The following is a 25,538-nucleotide window of genomic DNA, read 5'->3' as shown; positions in this document are numbered from 1 at the left end:
TACAGTTAAGTATTATACTTAAATTATGTAAAAGACTTTCGTCGTTTCAAGCCGTTTAAAAATTTCTCAACTTCAATGTCGTAATTTAGAAAAATATGGTGTAATATCGTAGTTACTTATTCTTTAAGTCGAAATTCTATGACATTTTTACTAGAGGTTGGGATAGAAACTTTATAAGTTTCTATTAACTTCTATTACTGATTTTAAAAGAAAAAAATAAAAGCATAGTATTAGTATTTGTGGTGTGCATCTTTATTGAGATATATTCTTTCAATGAAAAATTGTCACAAGACTTTTCCCTACTAAATGTACCACAATCTAAGTTAAACATTTCTAGTTGGTGAGACAAACTTAATCTCTACTTTTACTTGTATAAACCCATCCACAACTTAGTAAACTGTACTTTAAACCAATTACTGAACTTCATTTGTACGCTTGGCATCTAAATTACAATTATAGAAATGGTTAACTTTTACACAATTTCTTGTTCATGATAAATGTATAATAATAATTACGTATATATTTTATTATATATATTAATATTAACGGAGAATAATTCACACGTCGTCATAAATTCCTAAGCTAAGCCAAAAGAGTTTTTTTTAAATACATAATTTACCAGGAAATTCTCAGACTGATACAAATAATCATACTCATGAATACGAATGTTAGCATCAATCGAGAGTCGAAGTCGCTACCATTAGAAGTAAATGGTGTGCTATAATGGTAACCGCTAGATCAACGCCTGTGAGTGTTGGTTCTAATGAATTAGTTAAAGGTATATAGAATCCCACTGTATAACATAAAAATAGGAATCATTAAGAGATTCTGTATTCTTTGTGGCGTTTATAATATTTTTATAGAAAAATAAAATAAATTTTATTCCATCCGCACAATGCTTTAAATATTTCCCGTAGATTTAGGAATACTTGATGGCATGCACTTCAGTTCGGAAGCGCCGTAGAATTTTTCAACAAAGATATTTTGTGGAAACATTCCACAATTTCCATGATATAAGTATAGAAGTTTTGGGAAGACTTACGCAAAATCCTGCAATTTTTCTGAAGTATTTGCGGCGTCCAACATATTTGTTTGGAGAAAATGTGTACCGCTTACAAGAATTTACGGACCGAAATTATATACATGTATATATATATGTAGATCCGAGGAGTCGAAATAATAGATTTTCTGCGCGTTACCAATTTACTTTCAGATATAACGAGAAAGTACTAATATTCAGCAAGAAATATTCGCCGTTCCCCGTTCTAGCGTTCAACTCACTCGTTCATTCGTTTCCCATCACTTATATATCCATTCTCGTCATTCATGTTTCAATTCATGCATACATCATTCAGTTAACACAGTCGTTCCGTTACATACCAATCCCACATGTATTAGTATATATACTAGATGTCTTTTTTTATGGGATGATAATGGAATTGTGCACCCGCCTGCGCTAACGGCATATGCTGGCGGGGCATCAGTGGAAGATGACAGGACGAGTACGAGGTCAGGTTAGTTTGGCTTTGAAAAAAAAATTCATATCCCCTTTCAACCCTTTTTCGCTTTAACATGTAAGCTTATGTCATTTCTCAATTTCTAGACTATCTATGTATCAAATTTAATTTAAATCACTTCAGTAGTTTTGGCGTGAAATCGCGTTAGAGAAACAGACAGAGTTACTTTCGCATTTATAATATTACTAAGGTTTGTTAAGAATTAACATTAAAACCAAGACGGTTACAAATTATGTTCTGTCTGAAATAAAGAGATATTCGTTTATATATAAATTTATCTTTGCAAAATGTTTTCAGTGTATCTACCCATATCAACTACTACTAGTCTATATATATATAACTCAAAGGTGACTGACATAGTGATCTATCTACGCACAGCCCAAACCACTGGACGGATCGAACTGAAATTTGGCATGCAGGTAGATGTTATGACGTAGGCATCCGCTAAGAAAGGATTTTGATTAATTCTACCCCCAAGGGGATAAAATAGGGGATGAAAGTTTGACAATTTTAAACCGATCGGGCTGAGACTTTGCATGCATAAAGCTACTATGACGTAGGCATCCCCTAAGAATGAATTTTGATAAATTCCATCCCTAAGGGGATAAATTAATGCGAGCGAAGGTGCGGGCAAAAGCTCGTAAATATATAAGTTTCATTCACTAAAATTATATCATTTCAGATAAGCTTAATAGTGCTTACAGTAAAAGCTGCCTGAACATTCGCCAGACCACCTATTACACGTAGAAATGGCGCATGACGTCCGAACGATAACGAATACTTCGCTGTTATTTATCTGAAAAGTTTTAAATAAACTTTTTGCTATAGCAAAATATTAAAATTTAAAATATATAAAAAAATCTGATGATATGATCATCATCATCATCTTAATCACGTGTAGTTTGCTTGTAACATATATATTATAAACGTCTATATATATATGTTCTTATATGTTTGTATGTATAGTATTTTATAATATAGTAAATAGGTATAAATGTTTAGTATATTATATAATACCTATATATATTAGCTTTAATAACCTCACTGACTTATGTTACACTTCAACCGAAACACAAAATCAAGCTGCTGTTTTCAACCCTAGCGGTTGATATATCAAATCAATCAAATCGATGAACTGACAAGAAACTTATTTAAATCCCAGTTTATTCACATTTTGCACTTATAGGTGTTTATGTCTAACATTAAATGCAAATCCTGTACATGAACAACTATTGCCATGCACGTTTGTATAGATGAAATTGTGGAAACTTTAGACGACTTTTTATAAAGTATACCTCGGTAAGAACTTTAATAACTGCAATATAAATAATAATAATCTCAGGACAATTCACACAGCGCCATCTAGACTCAAGTTAAGCTAGAAAAATCTTGTATATTCGTACATAGACACATACTATACATATAAAACACCCAGACTGATACAAACAATCATACTATTGAATATTTGTGTCGTGCGAGGATTCGAACTCGCGACTTTCGAAAGCAAAACGCTGTGCTAAACCGCTATACCACTAAGGCCGATAAGTAGTTCTTCATTTGCTTGGACATACTACAATAGACTTGTATCTGTAACAAAGCTCTGGAATCTGTCCCCAAAAAGTATGTAATTAATTACTCTAGACTCTCTTCGAGAAGCGACTCGGTCACAGTGGTCTGTGGCACATTATTATTACAATTGGCGCTCCGTTTATCCAATGTTAGGGTTAAAACGTTTTGTTATTTATTGACGATACCTATAAATAACAATGCTTCAGGAATTTGAAGGGTTATCTTTTTACATAAGCTTTAGCTTTATAATAAATAATAGTAACATCTCAAAACAATTCACACAGCTCCATCTACTTCCAAGCTAAGCAGCGCTTGTTATGGCTAATATACTACTGGTATAAATTAATAGATACATTTTATTTTTCTAATACATATAATGTAGCCGCGGTTTCACCCGCATGAAATTTATAGCTTATACATATGTTATTCTGATATTACTGTAAAGTTTTATCAAAATCCGTAGAGTAGTTTTTAGGTGAAAGAGTAACGAACATATATATATACTCACAAAGTTTCGCATTTATAATATTAATAAAATAATACGATAATCCATAAACATATATAGGCAAAGTTTCTTGATGTGTATTAAATTCACACCACTTCTTACCACGACTATATGATTTTCAAAAAAATTGTAGTATTACAAATCTACTGTTTTTGAAGTCGGTTAAAAAGCAAACTCATATATAAATAGAATCCCGAGCAAATCGCATGTTTTCCTTTCAAGTAAAATGTGGGCGAGAATGGATTTCATTGAAACCCGTCCGATATAAAATTTCAAATGGAGCGACGTTTGTTTGCATTCCATTTGCTTTGTGTCGAACAACGGGTACGTATACATATTATAGGGGTGAAAGCGACTGCTTCAGGAGTTTCAGGAGTCCTTTCCTTTGTAGTGATCGATTTTCTCACTCATTTTATCTATGTAAATACTATAACTGATTAAACAAACTTATCTGCATGTGAAGTGCAATAAGAATTGCATAGAGAACTTGTTTCTATGGCACTATACATTTTCATTTCATGAGAATTATAAAACATCGTTACAATACATCGTCATGGTATCGTATATAAAGCTTAATGCTTAATTCAGTTCGCCCACACATACACACACTCATCGTGCGCCGGTGTTTTTGTCTGAGGTCCTAAGCACGTCATTCTTTAATATCTTTGAATTTACATTTTAAATAAATATCAAATATCAAAATTTATTATCTAATATTTCTATTTTACATCAAAGTACACTTTGTACAAAGTTATCTGCATGGTTTTATGCTATTCGTATTATGCTGTAAATGTAATGTAGGTATAACTTAATTAATCGTCGGGTATGATGAATTTATATAAATTTATCCTCCTTCTATTTAGTGAAAAATAGAAGGAAAGAGGGGGGGGGATACCAAATCACAGTTACTTTACTTGATGTAGCTGTGATTTGGTTTTGGATTTCGGATTAAAGACAAAACTGGAATCTTATTGTATCACCATTTAAAGAGCATAATGGAAAATCGTGGAAAGTGGCAAAAACTCGAACGATATGAGCGTAGCTCTAAAATTATAAATGAATGAATGAACAACTGAATAAGTAGAACTTAGAGGTACCAACTTACCCACTTCTACGTAAATCAACTCGCTTTCTGACTCTCATCAACTGACAATACTTTCGCCAACTGAATAACAATTTAGTTGACGAGTGAGATATGGCAGTGAAATTACAGGGTACAGAGGTATCAACCTTACTACTTTTATACGTTAAGAGTTAACAGCCACTTACCACCAGATGGAGAATGCTGTTTATTTGCCATTACAGTTATACCAAAAAATAAAACAGTAGAGAAAAGAAATTTATTGTCAACGAGTTCTTCTTCTTTTTCTTCTACATATTGTGAATTTATAAAATTACAATATAACTATACAGAATTATACCCACACGTTGTTAATTCCATAATCAGCATATTCAATGACAGCTTACTGTCACAGCGCTGTTATTGTGTGTCGCCCATAAGTGACATGGACAGCCGAAGATCATAGGGTTGATAGGTAACAAAATATATATAATTAAGTGCTCTAAAGGTCGGTGTAACGTAAAGTGTAACGGTTTATAAAATAAGACTCATTAGGTTTATGTTGTAGCCACTTGTAAATTTAAAGTAGAAACAATTTAATTAGAGGAAATTACAAAAAACAACAAGGGTAGAAAACGTAATAATGTACACTGTAGTTTGTTTAGGATACCAAGCGTTGCTAAAACACCCTTAAATCTAAACAAGAGAATGTTTAGAATAATTGCTAGATAAAATTACATTTCTAGAGTTGAATTAAAATATTTGTCCGCCTTGAGTGTTTAAAACTCGACAGATATTTTTACATTTTCATTCGGAATGCAGCACAAATATTTAGTATTTTCTTCTGCAAGGTGTAATCTGCACATTTATTAGTTACTAGTTTTATCTCGCGGTACTGTCTGAAATAGTTATAGGTTAAGATCTTCGCAGGCAATGCAGCATTTTATAGGTAAAAGACTTCAAATTAACAAACAAACATGGAGAAATTATATATTTTATTAAACTAAATGTTATTTTGCGGAAGTCCATTTCATTACTTTATTATATGGATTTGTGTTATTTTAACTCCGTTGCAATTAGCATGTGTAATACCACACATATTCAGTGTGAACCTGACTAACCCTATCGGAAGCGTTACGACCTTTCGCACTAGTGACCAAACTCTGACCATTATCGGATCCACACCCATCTAGCAATACGTGTTTAGGGTCCAAACGAGGCACCATCGGGCATTGAATACAGACTGGATATCGTTTGGAAAGTTTTGACAGTTCGGCGACCAGACTACTATTGTAACAGTCTTCTGGCAATAGTGGTCAGATTACCGTACTGAATGTTTGTGATCTCACACATGCTACTAGTAGCGGAATTAATGAAAATCATAAAAATCCACTGCTACCATCCATTCACCAGTATCATTATATCGAAAATGAAAATACATATTTTATTTCTAACTAATAACTGCATTCATATCCGTTTCTTATAAAAGTTAAAATTGGTGATATCTGTCGTGTTATACTAGTATGTATATTTATAATGCATACCTTTTAGTATTAGGTGGCTGTGTTGGGTGCCAGGTGGCAGGTTGTTTGTCATTTCAGTTACGTAGAATTATCTTATTGTGCGTTTAATATTTGACCCTAATAAATTAGTGCTAGTTGGTAGTTTGTAAATTTACAACGACTATTTAAAAGAGCAATACGCAAGTTTATTGTGTTGACTATTCAAAAGGCTTATAAGTTTATTTGAATACATGATTTTCTATTCTATTCTATAATAAAAAACCGTTTTATTTCTATAATGAAAAATCGTTTTATTGTATTTTAAAATAACCGTTATTCAATTACTGTTGCCGCTACCGGGGTAGTTAACAAACAAACTGTTTGCTAGCGACAAGTACATTTTAATTATTTTCTGTTTTGCTAACGTGGTTTCTGTTTAGCAAGTTTCTGACATATACAGTTATAAAATTTAAGCATTTGCACTTGTTGCAATTTTTTACTTACAAAACATATTTTCATAAAATACTATCTGACAAATGCCGACAAATGTTGTTTTGTCATATAAATTAATATCGTTAAAAAATAAAAGTTGTTGGTAGAAGGGTGAAAATTTAGACTTGTGTATGTTTTAATGCCGAATAATACACAAAAAAATATAATCATTAAACTAAAAAAATTGTCCAAATAATTATATTTTTTTAGCGTGAACCATTCTTATCATATAGCTGTATAAAAATAGATATAGATAGAGACAACCTATTCACAGACCTATCCAGTATACATATAAAATTTCATAACTTTTGTCATTCTTCTCCGAAGCGTCTTATCAGCGATTCGTTAAATATGGCAACCAACACTGACGCGAGAATTTTATATATTAGACTCAGCATAATGAATATACTGCTATGTACCGGTATAATAAACATATAATAGACTCTTAAAGAAATTTTAAAAAAACATTATTTGTTTATATTTATTTCATTTTAGTCATATTATAGACGTGTATGACTATAATGTGTGTGTATAAGCTTGGTTTCAATAAAGTATCGATTAATCTATTTTCTGAACAAATGTAATGTATGTGTGTTTTGGCCTTCGGCTCATTGAAGCTATAGTTATGGAGTGGTCTATTAAACATCACGCTATAACCGTTAGGAGCTGATAGTGTGCTAAGTAAAAATAAAGTAATAATTCAACGGACGATGTGAGGTGATCTAGAACGCCGGTTACTAGAAAATGATTGTTAAGATACTGTTTTTATAATATCAAAGAATTCTTGCAATATACAAGCTCTATGATATTTTAATCGTTACATGGTATATATAAAATAAAGTCGCTGTCGTGTCTGTCCCTATGTATGCTTAAATCTTTAAAACTACGCAACGGATTTTGAAGCGGTTTTTTAATAGATAGAGTGATTCTAGAGGAAGGTTTACATATATATAATACATGTACACCCGTGCGAAGCCGGCGTGAGTAGCTAGTAAATAATAAAAATTAATGTTGTTTTATAACTACTAATGAATTAGAGCTAGTTAATAGTTTGTATTCACACATTTCTACTTAAAAATGTAAAGTTACGACAATTATTTAAAAGAGCAAGTTGCAAGGTTATTGCTCGTTTTTCTTGTGATTAGCCAGATTTCTTAATGAGCGGTAGATAAAAAAAAATAATTATAACTATTCAAAACTGTTTAAATGTAGGTTTATTTGAATAAAGAATCTTCTATACTATTGTATCTGTCTATCAACTAGGCCAAAACTCTCCAGTTACCTATCACTAGGTTTATAATCCCAGCATAAATATCATACCGTATTTTGAGAGAATATTTTAACGGCATTAAAAGCTTGTAATATTCGAAGAGAATATTTTGATACGGATTAATTGCGGTACTCTGCACGAATGAAATGACTCTTTACTGTTCCTCTCACAGAACAAAAAAACTATTACATAAACTAATATGTCTATAATTATAGACACATATAATTACAATAAAATTAGGTAGACCTGAACAAAGCGACTGATTGTGCCATTGTAGTTGCCAAGTTCTGGTCAACACATATTTAGATATACCATTGACACGAAAGAAAGAAAGAAAGAAGAAGAAGAAGAATTACAACAAACCATGCCCCGAGGTAATAATGGGACGCCTTATATTTAATACTATAAAGGATAGAAAGTTGCAGTACCTTGGACATAACATTCACGAAAAATCTAGGGCCTACGAAGACGGAGCGGGCGCTATACGTCATGACTAACGGTAGTGGTTCGAGTGGTAACATACCTCTGTTCAGAACAGTGGTGGATAAAGTTAAGATCGCATGATGATCACTAACCTTCAGTAAGAGACGGCACCTACAGAAGACCCCTCCGATCGATCCCCCGTCCAATTCAAACGGTGATCGATTACGACGGCCTGAGCCGAGGTTAGAACCCCTAGTGGTGCCCTCAGACTAAAGTCGTATCCGACAGGCAAGAGTTGGCCTTCAGCCGCTCCATAAGTCCTTCCGCGGGTTTGGAGTGCCATCTGTACTCGTCCCCTGACGTCCGGTAAAGCTGTAAAGGCCAGCTGCGGCCAACAGCATTAGAGTAGTCCGAAAAAAAAAGAAGGTTGCTAAATAGCGATATCACGAATAGCAACTAGTGGATTATGATTACGTTAAGGGAATGGTAAATCATTTGATGGCCCACTTCTTTAGAAATAACTCTCAAGGAGAGTAAGTAATATTTTAAGGAAATTATTACAAATTATTATGGATAGTTAAGATAAGACCATATGAAGGTCGAAAAAGAGTTGGATGGAATGTGTGAAAAATGATATAGTAAGAAAGGGAGTAAATAACGACATGACTGCGAACAGGGATGAATTGAAGAGAAAAATATATTATGCCGACCACAAATAAATGGCATAAGGAAGAAGCAGATGATGATACCTTGAGAGGTGACTATACCTAAGCGTGAACCATTCCAGTATTATTGATAAAAAAATCCACATTGTATCAGGTGGTCCGTAATCTTTACAGGCACATAAACTCAATTTAGATGATAAAATTACAGAACTACCGCCCACTAAAGTATTTACACGTGTCGTCACAGCAAACATTACTTGAACTCTCTTCAGTTCCCTCTTTCGTTACGTATTCATTACAAATGTGGGCACGTAAAACCATATCCTATTAATTTTCTCTATCTGCAGGACACAACGGAAACTAAATATATTCAGCAATAGATTAGAACTGCTTACTTAAAAATTTATAGAGGTTCGTTGACAACTAATTCTAATTTGCACAGGTGAATTGTAAATTTGTAACTGTTATGGTAATTATCGTCTATGTTTGTGAGTGTTAGCCTTGGTGGTCTAGTGGTTTAGCATACCGCTTTATTATCGGGTCGCGGGTTGGATTCCTCGCACGGTACAAACATTTGTATTCATGAGTATGATTGTTTGTATCGGTCTGGGTGTTTTCCATGTATATTAAGTATTTATTTAAAAAAAATGCATCCATATATTTATATCAGTTGTCTAGTACCCATAACACAAGCTAAGCAGAGCTTGTGTTATGGGTCGGTCTGGGTGTTTTCCATGTATATTAAGTATTTATTTAAAAAAAATGCATCCATATATTTATATCAGTTGTCTAGTACCCATAACACAAGCTCTGCTTAGCTTGGGACTAGATGGCGTTTTGTGAATGTGTAAAACAAATCGGCCTAATGCCGTTTTAAATATAGATTTTAGCTAAAATAAATTTCAATGTCCATAATTATTTTTGCAACTAATAAAGTTTATTGCTAGTCCGTTTCTGCTATTTTTTTATGTAGTTTTCGTTCATATTTTTTAAAATACTTACTTGTTCTTTTTTTTTTTGATGATGGGAAGTTTTAATTGTTGCACATATGGTATCATGCCTATAGTTAATTTGTAATTTCACTGCCATAATGTTTTTTAAGCCGGGTATCATCTATCAAAGCTAGCTGCATAGCAACAGAAACATATATAGAAGAAATTTGTATATATTTTCCTTCATGTCGACATAGTGTAAGAATGTCTAAACTAAATGTATACAGAATATTTCCTAAGCCATTTGTATTCAGATGTCTTAATCTTTGTACATAAAATATCACTTAGGGTCTGAATTCCAGATGGCTTCCATAATTTATTACCTAGGTTACCCTTTTTTTGCAATATTTTCAAGCTGACCAAATGCATGATATAGCCTGAACTGAAATATTATTTTATCTGTGGTCTGAACAATCTAATTTTACTTTTTTAATATACAAGATAGCAAAGTCGTCATGTTAAAGGGTCCTGTCATCGTAATATTTACTAGCTACTCGCCCCGGCTTCGCCCGGGTGTACATATTTAATACATATAAACCTTCCTCTTGAATCACTCTATATGTTAAAAAAACCGCTTCGAAATCCGTTGCGTAGTTTTAAAGATTAAAGCATATATAGGGACGAATAGACAGTGACAGCGACTTTGTTTTATACTATATAATGATGATGTTCCGTTTAGATCATTAGCTAAGAAAACAAAACAAATACGACATATATACAAATATATTCATATATTCAAAATATTCATGAGTATGTTATTGATCTGGTTTTCATAAAGTACATATTAATGTATGAAATGTTTTTTATAAGTATTTGCTTAGGACTAGATGGCGCAGTCTCAATTGTCTAGGGTCTATATTTTGTCAGTGTATTACTATTCAAAAATATAGCGACTGCTGATACCTCTAACAGGTGAGGTGAGCTATATATTCGTCCCAATCCAGTTATATGAAAATATCTGTTTCAAATACAAACAGCAATATATCAGGTCTCACTGACAACTTTGTTATTATGAAACCCCTAAAAAAGTTTGACATTCCATCAATCATTTGTAAGCCTCCATCTGTTGTGGACCGTCCACATTTTAGACTTGCAATATTAATAAAAGAACTTTGCGGATCATTTTTTATCATTTTGAGCAACCCTTGCATAGCTTGGAATTTTTTAAAATATTACTTTGTTAAGATTCTTGTTGAAATTCTATATATTGTTGGAGTTTATTGATAAATAATTCTCATCTCCATACATATTATTAGTAACTAAAACTTTGTCAGTATTTTTAGTAGAAAAATTAACTTATCATAAGTATCTGTAACTGACTTGTATGAATAAAGATATTTTATTTTGATTTTACTCATAATTGACATATATTTTGCCGACCTCGGTGGTCTAGCGGTTTTAAACACCGCCTTACCTCCGATGTACGGCTTCGATTCTTCGCACGCTACAAATATTAGTAATCATGAATAATGACAGTTTGGAATGTTCTGGATATTGCACATGTGAATGAAATATCTAAGTATGTATCATACGTATATTATCCATATCACAAGCTCTGCTTAGCTCGTAACTGGATGGCGCTGTGTGAATGAACCAGGATATTATTATAATGTATTTACTTATTCGCATTAAGTAACAGTGGATGTACATTAGAAACAAATAAAACACGAATATCGTCCATAAACATTTATTAATATAATTTATCATTTTGCATATTCCAATATTAGTAATAATACAATTATATTCCACATTGAGGAACATACAATATAAGAAGCTACGTACAGTTGATCTACTAGGCTGCAATACCATATACCCCCTGTCCAAGAGTCACATATAGAGTACATTAAAGATTCCATTTAACCATATGAATTATGTATTATGACATGTTAATAGATATTTTAAAAATCTAAGTTGCCAATCGCAAATACAAGTGGCGTCGTTTCTTATAAAGGCTTATTACAGCGTCTTTCACCAAGTTTTCTATACCGTTAGTCACTTATATTACTAGAACATTTATTTTTAAAAGTTATATACTTATATTTTTTTTTCTATTTTGTAATATTCGCTACATCCTATTGACATAAGTTTACCACCAATTTTAGTAGCTACTGTTTCTACTTTAGCTTACTTAACTCTACATACATACATTGCAATAGAATAGAACTGCCCCCAAGACGAGAGTCCGTTGGTACAACTTAAAATTTGAAAATAATCGCAATCACCAAGAACACATCGCTAGAGGCAGTTGTCGGGGTCTGATTGGCCGAGCTGATTGTCGAAGCGTACTGATTGGGCAATAAGGCTGGGTGATTGCCCAACCACGTAAGCGGACACTCGGCTCAATCAGAGAGAAGAACTAACGAGCGAAACCAAATCATGAACTCGAGAGCTAATTAAATTTTCAAAACGAATTTATTTCTTAATTTTGTATAAAGGTCCAAAAATATTTCCAAACTAAATCTAGGTCCCTGTTTTCGAATTTAGATAGCTAAGTCTTTAAATTAAGGTGTTAAATCAATTGCGAAAGGAAATCAAATGAGAACGCAATAGGTCCATTGGTTGAACGCTGAGGTTGTTGCATCCAGTGGAGCGGCGATCAAGTCGGCTGGCGGGAGCTGAGCGCCGCTTCAGAGGACGTATGTGGGGAGTTTATCCCCACTTTTGGAAGAGGCCCATCCGCTGGCATCGGCAGTTGGACCCCCAGAGATTACACCTGCAGGACGAGGAGTGGCAGCAATCACCGGGCCGGTGGTCGCAGTTCCCCCCACGGCGGATACAGGCTCGTCTGAAAACGTAGATCAGCGACGAACGTCTGAAACCATATCATCGAATGCTATCCTAAGTGTGCTTGGGTATACAAATGTGCATAATGCATGCTGCTAGAGTATTATACAGTCACACTTGTTATCAAACACTATCTAATCTATACTAATCACTAAATTAGTAGTAATATAAAGAGATATCCACCGAAATTTAGTCAAATAAGGGATAAGATAATAATTATAATTATTTTATATATATGCTAGTCTTTAAGGTATATATTATACAATATGGGTCAATAGTGATACATATATAATTACGAAGTAATCTGGATTCAAATAAATATAGCATAAAGAAATGTGTAAACGACAGTTTTGATTTTTTTGTAATGCATTAATACGAAATATTTATTACCGACCTTAAAGACTCTTTTATCCATAGAAATTTATATTATCAGCAAGTATCTGTGTATTTTACTGAATATCTCAGTAATAATTACACTCGTGTGTAGCCGGGTCTAATTGCTAGACAAGAGGAAATATGTCTGAATCATTTTGAACAGTTTTTTCAATAAGAAATATATACTCCTTTTTAATTTTATTTAGAAACTTTTCAGGAAAAGTTTAATTTGACACTAATTTGTAGTAACAAGATTTAAACTATACTTTTTTTACGTTACTTTACCTATATCGACGTTATCAATCCTCGTTTAATAAATTTTATCTTAATCGTTAATAGTTGATTTATTACTGTAATTATTTATGGATATAAGTTATGACAAAAGAGCAGAGAGAGAGAGAGAGAGAATACATATTTTAATTTTGTCGTTGTAAATTATATCAGTTTATTCGTTGAGACAAATATTTTTTTACAATTATTAATAATAATAACTTGTTTAATTCTCATGAAAACAGAATAGATGGCAAAACAACACATTCTGGCATTGCTTAAGACATGACCATCCAATTAGCGATTACTAAACTGTTTAATTTGAGTGGTATAAGCTCAGTTCACTGTAAACAATGCAAGTTATGTAATTTCACAAATGGTATCAGCAGATAACAGTTAATTAAACCTTTTGGTTAAGCCGTGTAAATATATTACACGGACTAGTGTTCCACTCAGACTTCGCTGTTTGTTCATAACATTGTGAATATTGTATGTATTAATATATATCTTTAGGGGGGAAATGGGGTTGTTAGTAATGTGGACTTATGATCATATGGCTAGCAATGTACCATGTAAGGTTGACCTCCACGCGATTCCCCCTGGAAACTTGGCGGTTTCTTGGCGAATTTGTCACGATGTTGTCACTAACTGACCTGACCTCATACTCATCTTATCATCCTCCTCTGGTGCCTCGCCAGCGTAAACCGTTAGCGCAGGCGGGTGCACCATTCCATTATTATTCATAAAATATATATATATATCTCTTTATATATATCTTTCGTGTCTTTATTCTGACACATACAGTCATATAATAGATTATTACTAAAAATAAGACATCGAGAGTCGAAACTTAATTTAAAAGAAGTAGTAACTAAAAATCGCTTCGTTGATATTTAATAATATAGTTGAGTAAGACAATTATAGACTAACATTGATTTTCTAATATTTAGTTGATGCATTCAGTATATTGCATTGTATTTGGTTAAGTCGTGTATAATATTACAAGAACTAGTATTAGCTTTGTCGGTGTGTTCATAACATTGTGAATATTGTATGCGTTAATATATAATATTAACTAACTCGGCAAACGTTAACTTGTCAGTTTTTGTACTAATATTTCTAGATAGGGATACCCTTATCATCTGGAGGTATAAATTTAGCATATGACACCAAGAATTTTATAAATATTCGTTTTGGTAACAAGCAATATACCACAAGATTTGTATATATTAGATATGTTACTAAATTACTAAAATATGGTAGTAAATTAATGAAACAAACTTTATTTTTTTAGATAAGTATCTAATATACAAAAACCTCGTGTCGCAGTGTTTGTAAAAGAATTTCTCAAGAGATATAGTAAATATGGAGTTTAATTTGATTGTAATATAATCCACCTATACATACATACATAGACATTCCATCTACACAATTATATAAAAAGGATATACAATAGACAATAAAGTATCTACGTTCTTAGTTAAATAAAAAACTAACAACTATAGACATATCCATCTATATTTTATCTATGATTTTAATCAGCGGTCCGCAACCTTTGGTCAAGTCTTATAGTGGTAAAATGAGGTAGAGACGGGTCTTGTGAGACCCGTCTCTCGTAACTCGCTCGTAACTTTGATAGTAGGTGTCTATCTATCTCTGTCTATCTCTATAAAAATAGATGTAATAATATAATATCTTCTGGTAGGTATCTACATACTAGAAGGTATCTTCTAGTAGGTATCTACCTACTAGAAGATATTACAGGAGAAGACTTTCATTTTTAATCAGTTCTAAAAAATGATTGGAGACAGAAATGACTCTATCCTCTTCGGTATACTCATACAATTTCATACTGTGAATTCATAGAGCCTACCGGTTGATTTAAAAGGACGGGAGGTTCTATATGTAATTATACTTTATTATATTTTAGTCTATTTTTTTATTAAATTTTAGATAATAAATAAATTATAATAACTAACAGTTCTAGATCCCAAGGTGCTGCGGACCGCTGATTTAAACTATGAAATAAATAAATATATTTTAATAGTATCAATAAAAAGGGAGCAACCATACTCACTTTCCGACATCCTGCAGGAGTTGCAGATCTCCGGGGTCCTCGCCGTAATCCTGTAAATTTACTTCAACATCTTCGTCGCCTGCGAACAAAAAGTCATTTTTTATTCTTTATTGTACAGACACATAGGAAAAAAAATAACAGTAATAAGGTAAAAGTAATGTACAAGGGCGAGCTTATCTCTAAAAAGAGATTTCTTCCAGAAAACCTAAAAAATGTTATAGGAAAATTTGGTTACTAGATCAGCCATACATACGTGTACGAGAAAAGAAAAAAAAAGGAAAAGAATGTATTAATTAGTATGTATTAGTTAGTAATTAGTTAGTATTCATATTTCATTGACATATGTATATTTTATGTAAAAAGATATAAATAATGATCAAGATTCTTACTTAAAAATATTCTAGAAAGCAAACAACTCCTAAACTACTCTAACTACAACTAAAAATAATTTGACGGCAAAAAGACTCCGGTTATCACTTTCCATCACGTACTTTTCATCTCTACCTTGTACATCATGCCAGTCACATAAAAAAATATTTTTAAATTTAGAATTATCTAGCGTTATCTTTTAAAAATAACAAAATAAACCTACTCTCACATATAAAGTTGAATATTATGTAAATCTCAATTATTTTTTTACTCTAAAATGTAATTTAGTATAAAATTAATTACGGTTAGGGCAACATCAAAAATGGCTCCTCCCATGCCATGTCACTGTCCATTGATATTATCCATGAAATTAAATACCATCTGTTCTCTAGAGATTTGGGGGCGTAAAATAAATTCGAAGTTACCCTTGGTCCCTTTACCTAGTTATCTGTATCGAGCAGCCCTTCCGGTTTTTATTTACATATACCTACCATTCACAAAAATTAAGGCCAAATCATCATTACATAGTATAAATTTTTCCACTTGACATATTTAATTGTACTGCCACAGAGTTTCACAGAGTGGTAACAAGTCACAGCATTAGTGTATTTCTAGATTATTATTGTAATTTGTAGCAACTATACAAATTTTTATTTGTATATTTTTTTTTATGACCTTATTATTACCATTATTATTATTATTAACGTATGTATTGCATACGTTTATTCCTTGGTGAGTACATTGGTATTATAATGTAATACTCACTGAGAGCATGTAATTTTATAAATAAATAAAATAAAGTCGCTGTCGCTGTCGCTATCTGTCCCTATGTATGTTTAAATCTTTAAAACTACGCAACGGATTTCGAAGCGGTTTTTTTTTAATAGAGTAATTCAAGAGAAAGGTTTATATATATAATACATGTACACCCGGGCGAAGCCGGAGCGAGTAGCTAGTTATGAATAAATTGTATCATTGTTATTGATTTTCTACAAAATGTATGGGTATTTGAGCGTCTATATCACCCACAAAGAAGCTAGTTTTGTGAACTATGTTTCGGTTGTAGGGTCAGATTAACCTAGTAAATTACAAGATTAGAGTCAACACACCTTAGTTCTCTGGAATAATAATAATATTCCAAGCTAAGCAAAGCTTGTGTCATATCTTTAGACAGTATAAAACGATACCGCTTACACTGTCTAATAAATAAATAACCCTGAATAATTAACACAGAGCCATCTGGTCCCACGGTAAGCAATGCTTGTGTTATGGGTGCTAGACAACTGATATAAATACATAGATACATTTTTTTCTAAATACACACATAATATACATAAAAAAAACCCAGACTGATACAAACAATCATATTCATGAATACAAATGTTTTGTACCATGCAATGAATTGAACTTGCGACCATTGGAAGTAAGGTGGTATGCCATTCCAGTGACTACCGAACCGTAGTCACTGGAATGGCAACGCACGAGTACATATATACAATTAACACAACGCCATCTAGTCCCATGCTAAGCAGAGCTTGTATTATGGGTACTAAACAACTGATATAAATACTTAGATATTTTGTTGTGTAAATACATACACAATATACATAGAAAACACCCAGACCGATATAAACATTAAACAATCATATTCATGAATACAAATGAAATACCGTACTTAAGTCTATAGGCGACGGTAACCGTTTACCATCAACGGTGACATAAGCTTGTGTGTCATAAAATTTCTTTAAAAAAAAGTACAAAAGCGATAATTACCATTTTTAATTAAACTATAACAAAGAAAAGAGTTATTCTGGAAAAGCTCGGGATATAAAATGTGCACAATAACATAATATCCAGGAACTGCAAGGAACAGTGGCAGAGAAATATGACATTCATCCCTTATAAAAATAATACTAAATAATAACTTTGAACCAAGTTGTGTGTAAGAGATTGCTTATGGCGATGAGACCGCCTTCCGTAGTGCAGTTCGTAAAAACTTCTTTCTTAATTCTCTATGCATCGTGACCGTTAAAATATTTTATTTTTAATCCTTCTTGTTATTTCTTTTATATTCTTGAATGTTATTGCCTATATAAATACAAAATTTAATGAATGTAATATATTTTAATGTAATTTATACATTTCATAAAATCATTCTTATTTGTGAACTGTGCACAATAAGATATTTTATTAGTCTTTTCTTATAGCGTTTGTTACCTGCAAAATTTTATTATTGTAATATATTTCATCATAACATTTTTCTATTTACTTTTTTATTCATTTGGGATAACAACAGCTTACACTACATAATGCTATTGCGCGGTGCGAGATTCGAACCTCGGTTCAAGCCGTCGTAATATCGATCCCCGAAAATCGTTAGTTTTGAAGCTAGACTGAAACGCTGAAAATTTTTCTTCGGCTTTTTTAGGTTTTTTAGATTATTGAATATATTTTCTCTATTTTCGTCAAGGCCACTAAAACACGCAGACGTAGTCACGGACACAGCTAGTATATTATTATTATAAAAAAAATCAATATAGTACTTCCATTGAAACACTTCCGTTCCATTCGTAACTAGAGCTTTTGTCATTTGTTTATCTGAATAGCAAATAGCCTGATTAAATATCAGTAGCTGTAATATCTTCATTTAAAACACAATATCCGTACATCCCACGCTGCTCTTTTCGATTTGTGGTTTATTCTGTGTAGTAATATTTGATTACTAGTCCTCGTGATTGAGTATCAAAGCATTGCAAACACAATATACTAGACTACAAATATTTATTGGAATTTGCACAATATCACAAAGTAAAGTATTGGTCTATACGGGCTACCCAATACAATGCTTTGAACGTTCTTTTTATTAAACATTTTATATATGTAGATATTAGGTTAGACTCTGTAATATTAATATTAAGATAAAAAAATTGGTAGCAGAAAATGATACCATTAATTCATATTGAAAATACTCTTTGTGAAGGCCATTTTGATAAGTTGGGGAATTTTAACTGAAATAAGAATAATCTTAGGACAATTCACACAGCGCCATCTAGACCCAAGTTAAGCAAGCTAAAGCTTGTGTTATAGAGTACTAGATAACTGATACAAATTCGTTTTTTTTTTCGATACAAACAATCACACTCATGAATACAAATGTTTGCACCATGCGAGGAATCGAACCCGCAACATCGGAAGTAAAACGGTGTGCTAAGACTAGACTACAGTGGCCGGATTAATTGTAACAATTTAACTAGTAATTACCAGGATCGATGTATGAGGCATGCGCCCACTCTGCGGCGAGCAGGACAGCCGCTAGCGCCAGCAGAAGTGCGCCGGCGCGCGGCATACTGTCCACGCACCAACCGCTGCTTGCCTATTAACATAATAAAATACATTTATATGTAGAATTAGGAAAAATCACGTTTATATTCATATTTACTGAGCTCCCGATATTTCAGCAGTGTATACAAAACCTTCATTTCATTCTCTCGTTCAAACATTCCATTTGGTGAGTCCAATGTTTCTAAATTCAAAATTAAAAAGTACCTAATATTTAATAAACGTAAAAACAGTATCATAATCTAAATAAAGACAGACATGAATACAAGAATCGGACTGGCCTCGGAGTGCGCAATTTAATTCGTTATTTCCAATCTGTCCATATTGTTTTACGGTGGCAAATTGTATAATAGAAAATATTTTTTCCCTCGCAATTGATTTAATGGTGACGTGATCGTGAATATTTTTAAGAAGAAAAAGTATTTCGAATTGGACGGCTCGATGTTCGACGTTCTATTTTTGAATTACTAATTTTCTTTTCAGCAAATACCTAATGGCTTTTAAGACTGATCACAAACGTAATTTAAAAATGAAAAATTTTTTAAATATTTATTTTAATAACAACAAAGGTTAGGAAGATTTTAAAAGGAATTTTATTTACATGATGCGACTCAGTCGCGGTCGCGCGGTCTTAGTATTTAAAAACCGAACGATCTACATGTCATATTTATTAGTTTTAAATATTGTACATTTCTGTATGTGATGATGACATACTGGCTGAATAGACTAGGCAAAATATTAAATGTTAATTTTAAATTATTTAATTTGATTGAATATGTCACTTATTATAGCAAAATATTGCAATTTTCATCCCAAAGATTAACATATGTAAGTGTTGTCTGAATGCAGCAAAATAGCGAAAATATATGTTTATAATATATATCTCGTATTATATTCATTGACCTTATTGCTGTATCTAACTATCAATATAGATCTAACGGGTTGCCATAGCAACCTCATAAGATCACGTAAACCAAGACAGAGCTTTGCTCTTAGATATCTTCACGCAGTGATTACTATCTTGCTCACGTACTTATGCTTAGGTACAATATATGTGTGCTTACTAACCCCACTATTAAAGCCTTAATGGCCTATAAAACACCATAGCTGCTGCAATTTATTGAGCAGAAAACCATGGTATCTTCATGTATTTTGTAAAGCTTCAGTGATTCACAATAAAATAGTTTTATCTACTCCATCTATGAGACTGTCATGTTCATTGACTAGTCATCATTACATAGAATAAAATAAAGTCGCTGTCGCTGTCTGTCCGTCCCTTTGTATACTAAAACTTCGCAACGGATTTTGAAGCGGTTTTTTAATAGATAGAGTGATTTAAGAGGAAGGTATATATATAATACATGTACACCCGTGCGAAGCCTGGGCGTGTAGCTAGTATATAATTAAGAAAGTTTTGTATATACGAATATTACTAATATTATAATCACTAAAGTTTGTGAGTATGTGTAAATAGATGGACGTTTGTTACTCTTTCACGCAAAAATTATTGAACTATTTTGATAGAACTTTGCAATTATGAAGCTGATACATAAAATATTTTTAGAAAAAATTAAATTAAGATTTATGTAATCAATAATGTGGCGATATATAACAATAAATGTCAAATATGAAGAAGTTTCAAGTATCAGCTAGTCTTAGGCGTCCATAGGTAACCATTTACCATCAGATGGGCCGTATGTTATGCCACCATTTGTCATATTGGTGGAGTGGATTATATTCAATCTCTTTATTTATTAGTACATATTATTTCAAAGGCTTATATTTATAGAGGTATTATTATTATTATTAAATTGCTGTCCTGCATGTCTCTCAATTATAGGAAGTCCGAGCGTTATATGTTATCTATGACTTTGCAAGTTGATATCATTTCATGGCAGTCATAACTACTAACTATTGTGTAACAGGCTCGTTTTCTATGGATGTAATAAACCCCATGACTTTCAAAGGTTTAATGGTAGTAGCTTCATTCAAAATACTATTCATTGAAGGTATCTTTATGACGTACACTGCGGAACATAATTAAGGGAACTTTAGAATATGACGAGTCATTGCTACATTCTGGGGACATTATTATGATTAAATTTTAAAGGTAAGTTATTACCCGGGGTTTTGTCTGCTTTCTTGAGATATCAAGTAGCCTACAAGTACATCCGTCCTTGTGATTTAATCTATTTACAATTTCATTAAGATTTGGTTAGCTGCTTAGTTGTGAAAAGTAACAAATAGACAGATAATAACAATAATAATAATAATCTCAGGATAATTCACAAAGCGTCATCTAGTCCCAAGTTAAGATATCTAAAGTTTATGTTATGGGTAAATAAAATATATTCTATGTTTCTATAGGTGATTATAAATAAAATATATTCTATCTATATAAAACTCTTAATCTGAATGCAAAATCTAGAAAGTTCCGAAGCAGTTTTAAACACCTCCAGTGACCGCAGTCTGCCAGGCGTCCACAATTAAGAAGTTTGCAGTCTTTACAGTTCGAGAGAAGTTTGATTGCTTCGCCGTTTGATCGGATATGTTGAAGCGTGAAATCTAAACTCGAGAATCACGTTCCTGTAGATCCTGTAGACTTTAATTGTATATCTATAGAGGTATTAATTTTAACCACGGTCTTAAAATCTATTGCTTATATTTCAGTTCATATTAATCTATACATCTATACCTATAAATAAAATTCGAATGTCTATTTGTAATATTGAAATAACCGTTTTTTACTACATGCATATGAATACAAATACGATACATACACCAAAATAGCAATAGTTACAATTTTTGTCTGTCTGTCTGTCTGTCTGTTTGTTCCGGCTAATCTCTGAAATGGCTGGACCGATTTTACCGGGACTTTATTGGCTACTTTTATTTTTTTTCACGGGTACAGCTAGTATTGTAAATACAAGTGTCTGTCTGAATATAATGAAATTTGAGGTATTTTTATATTGGAATTGCATTGTATATATGTAGAGGTATTAATTTTAATCACGGTACGATAGTTTTTATTTGTTATTCATTCATTTATTTTCTATAGCATGTACCTATTGTTAGGGTTCACATCGATATTGTCGAAAAATCTGATATTTTATATTAAAAGAAGGTAGTTTCATTATTACTCGGTATCGTTAAACTAGTTGCATATAACCCCCACTCATATCTTCTCTGTATAAAGGAGGGTTTTTGTAGGCCGCGGCATTCGGTCTTTGAGCACAGGATGTGCTGGTTGTATTTTAATTGCTAAAGTGAATTGTGTTAGAGACATAGTTAAATTAATGTTATATAGTTGTTATTTTATTATAATACATACTTTTACTAGTACATAGAGATGATATATCTAACACTATGCTGTCGGTAACTGATAACTGTCGCCTATATATATGAAACTGAAACTATAATACGAGTATAATGGTAATAATAATCCTCGACAATTCATACATTGCCATCTAGTCTAAAGGTAAAGATGGCTTATATTATTGTGTATGTATTTAATTTAATGAAAAGATAAGATAAGTATTTCCAGTACCCATAACATAAGATAAACAAACCTTGGGACTAGATGACGCTGAGTAAATTGTCCAGGATCATTATTATAAAGGATAACTCAAAAACTACTAATCAGATCGTGATAAAGTATACATATATGAGACTAAATGGAAAGCACCAATAATCAAATAAAAAAACAAAATTGGTTGAAAACGAAGAAAATAATTCTGAGGTTATACAATAATCTTCTACTTTTTTTGAAGTCGAATGAAAAAGGAGAAGTGAGGTCACGAGTAAGAATTAGTATTATATAAACAAGCATCGAAGCCTTACTACTTGATCAGCTTACAGCGTAATCAATTGAACTATAACTTAATTTAATATGGCATACAATGACGATGTATTGAGGTAACACTATCTTAGCATATTGATTTAGCATTCCGATTTTTATTTTCTACCGCATATAACACGAAGTGTGTTCTGAGGAACTGTTCGGATTAATACCAGGTGCTGAATTTCATCATGGTACTAACCACCAGAAGCTAAAACCATCCTGTGTATCTGGATGAATGGCGGTCCTCTGCGCATTTTACCAGAGTCTTTTTGCCACACTCAAAAAACATGTTGTGGAATCACCTTCCAGCAATGGTATTTCCGTATTTATTTCATTAAGTATTTATATTAGTTGTCTAATAACCATGACATAAGCTCTGCTTAGATTGGGATTTGATGGCGCTGTGTTAATTGGCCTGCGATTATTATTATTATTAAATGCAGTACCTACCTATATTACCTTTTTACGGTTATAGGATTGAAGTTTAAACTCATAATGAAGTTTGATATGATAATAAACTGTATTATGAGGATGAACAACTGCGACAATAGTCTGAGAAGGGATCAAACAGGGGATGAAAGTTTATACAGACGAATTCGCGGGTGACAGCTAGTAAATAATCAATTTATGTTGTGCCAGTTCTGTGACGATGTTTTGGTGTGTCGACAATAAATCTGTCATTCGCAGCTGAAACGTGAAACTAATTCTGCTAGAAACAAGATTTACTACCGGACGTACCGGCTCAAATTACTTCGGATATAAACTTTTTAGGGATACGCTACTAAATATAATAAAATTTTTACATTTACAGCTGCAATCGTGGAAACTCTAAGTGCAATTGCCAGGTACTGGTGTCGTTCGGATGTAATAATTGTATAGGTGGCTTTTTTTAAATAAGGTAAAGCATATGTTTCTGACTTATAAAGTAACTTATTACAGCTGAAAGTATTTTTAAAATCGTATATATTTCTTCATTAATTTTTTTTTACATATTATTATCGTATTGTTATTTAAAATAATACAGCAACATTAAACTATAATAAAATTTAGTTATAGTTCAGAATTCATTATCAGAAATTCGGCATACTATCTAACTATAATTATTCTACATTTCTCCATTTTATTTGTCAATAAAATACAACCATATTTTACATATATTTTACTGTACAGTTCTATGGATAAAAGAAATTTACAATTTATCTATTCCAAAGACAAAACATTCAAATCTTGTTTTCAGAATTTAGATAACAAACACTATAGTCCTACCCGCATGTTTATTCACAATAATTGCTAATAGTTTATGTTTATACAAAATAATAATCACGGAAATATTTGTTGAAATTATCCCAAAATATAGATTCTGGACGCGTCAGTTTGGAAATACGATTAACTCTGATTGACAGTCTCTATATTCGCGATAGGAAATCTATTAATGGAATCTATAATAACGATACTAATATAATAATAATCAATCGTAGAAACGCAAGTTACAAAGCAAGCTGCTTAGATATGAAGTTCCTAAGCAAATAAGATTGTACAAAGTGTACCTATAGGAAATATTATATACGACGCATAATACATAGATATAGGTAGTATTAAAGATTACAAATAGATATATTCTTAAAAAGATACTTGTATTGTATTTTTAAACAATTGAAAATACTACAGAATATACACACACGTACAGAAACAGTTGAGCAGTTGCTAGCTGACGGCAAGTTTATATGTTTTACCATACTGGAAACACACTGCGTCTCAAACACTGCAATATATACTTACCATAGTAAATTCGGAACCTTCGGAAACCAAAGCAGCGTTAAATATCAACTGTTACATAACCAAGGTCATCATTTATTTACGTTAAACCTCATCCCTAAATTTATAATTCTTAAATACGATAAGTATTTCAATTCAAATTAAATCTAACGTTAATCATAATAAATCTCTTATGGCCTCGCCTCTGAGGGTTCCCTACGATTTCATCTAGACAGCGGTTGGCCGCAACTCATTCGGCGACAAAAAGCTTTATAATTATTTACGTTTGGCCGAGATTAACAAAAACGGCTTTCAACGAAAGCAAGATAATGGAATACGGAATTAATTTCTTCCTTTTCTTGCTTTTTATTAGCGTTTTTTAGTTAAAAGATAGGATTGGTCACGAGCTGAGAGAGTAAACCTATTTCTTTGTGTAAACAACCTGTTGACTGTAAAAACTGTGATTAACGTTTAAAAACCATCCAAAAATGTATTAAGGAACCTCACGTATTTATATCGTATATTTTTTACTTAAGTCCAATTGTAAATTTCGAGCTGTTCCCGAGACTCGTGACCTGGATGTAGATTTAAGAGGGCCCCTCTGCTGATGTACGTCTACAGTTACCTTCACCGCTCTTGATTCAGGAGCTTCAGGCGTTCCCTGCCCTGTCAAGATCTGGTAGGGGCCTGATAGCATAGCTTCAGATGCACTAGTATAGAACCGATTGTAGTA

General features: G+C 32.4%; 1 protein-coding gene across 2 annotated transcripts in view; it reads right to left on the bottom strand.

Annotated features, from left to right (window-relative positions):
• Nucleotides 1–11,675: 11,675 nt before the first annotated feature.
• Nucleotides 11,676–25,538, bottom strand: part of LOC131850594 (U8-agatoxin-Ao1a-like) — a 47,215-nt gene continuing 33,352 nt past the window's right edge. The window contains exons 2-4 of one of the 2 annotated variants that reach the window (XM_059200883.1): nucleotides 19,132–19,243; nucleotides 15,502–15,580; nucleotides 11,676–12,807 (exon numbers count right to left, since the gene is read on the bottom strand). In XM_059200883.1, coding sequence (XP_059056866.1) covers nucleotides 12,645–12,807; nucleotides 15,502–15,580; nucleotides 19,132–19,216 — 327 coding nt within the window. In that variant the 5' untranslated portion in view covers nucleotides 19,217–19,243 and the 3' untranslated portion in view covers nucleotides 11,676–12,644. The remainder of the gene's footprint in view (nucleotides 12,808–15,501; nucleotides 15,581–19,131; nucleotides 19,244–25,538) is intronic. The other variant, XM_059200884.1, reaches the window with a different exon arrangement.

This window comes from Achroia grisella, unplaced genomic scaffold (genome assembly GCF_030625045.1).
Source record: "Achroia grisella isolate CSIRO2021 unplaced genomic scaffold, CSIRO_AGI_Agris_v1 utg777, whole genome shotgun sequence".
NCBI lineage: Eukaryota > Metazoa > Arthropoda > Insecta > Lepidoptera > Pyralidae > Achroia > Achroia grisella.
Note: the sequence above shows the minus strand (reverse complement) of the source record. Positions and strands in the feature narration are given on the sequence as shown.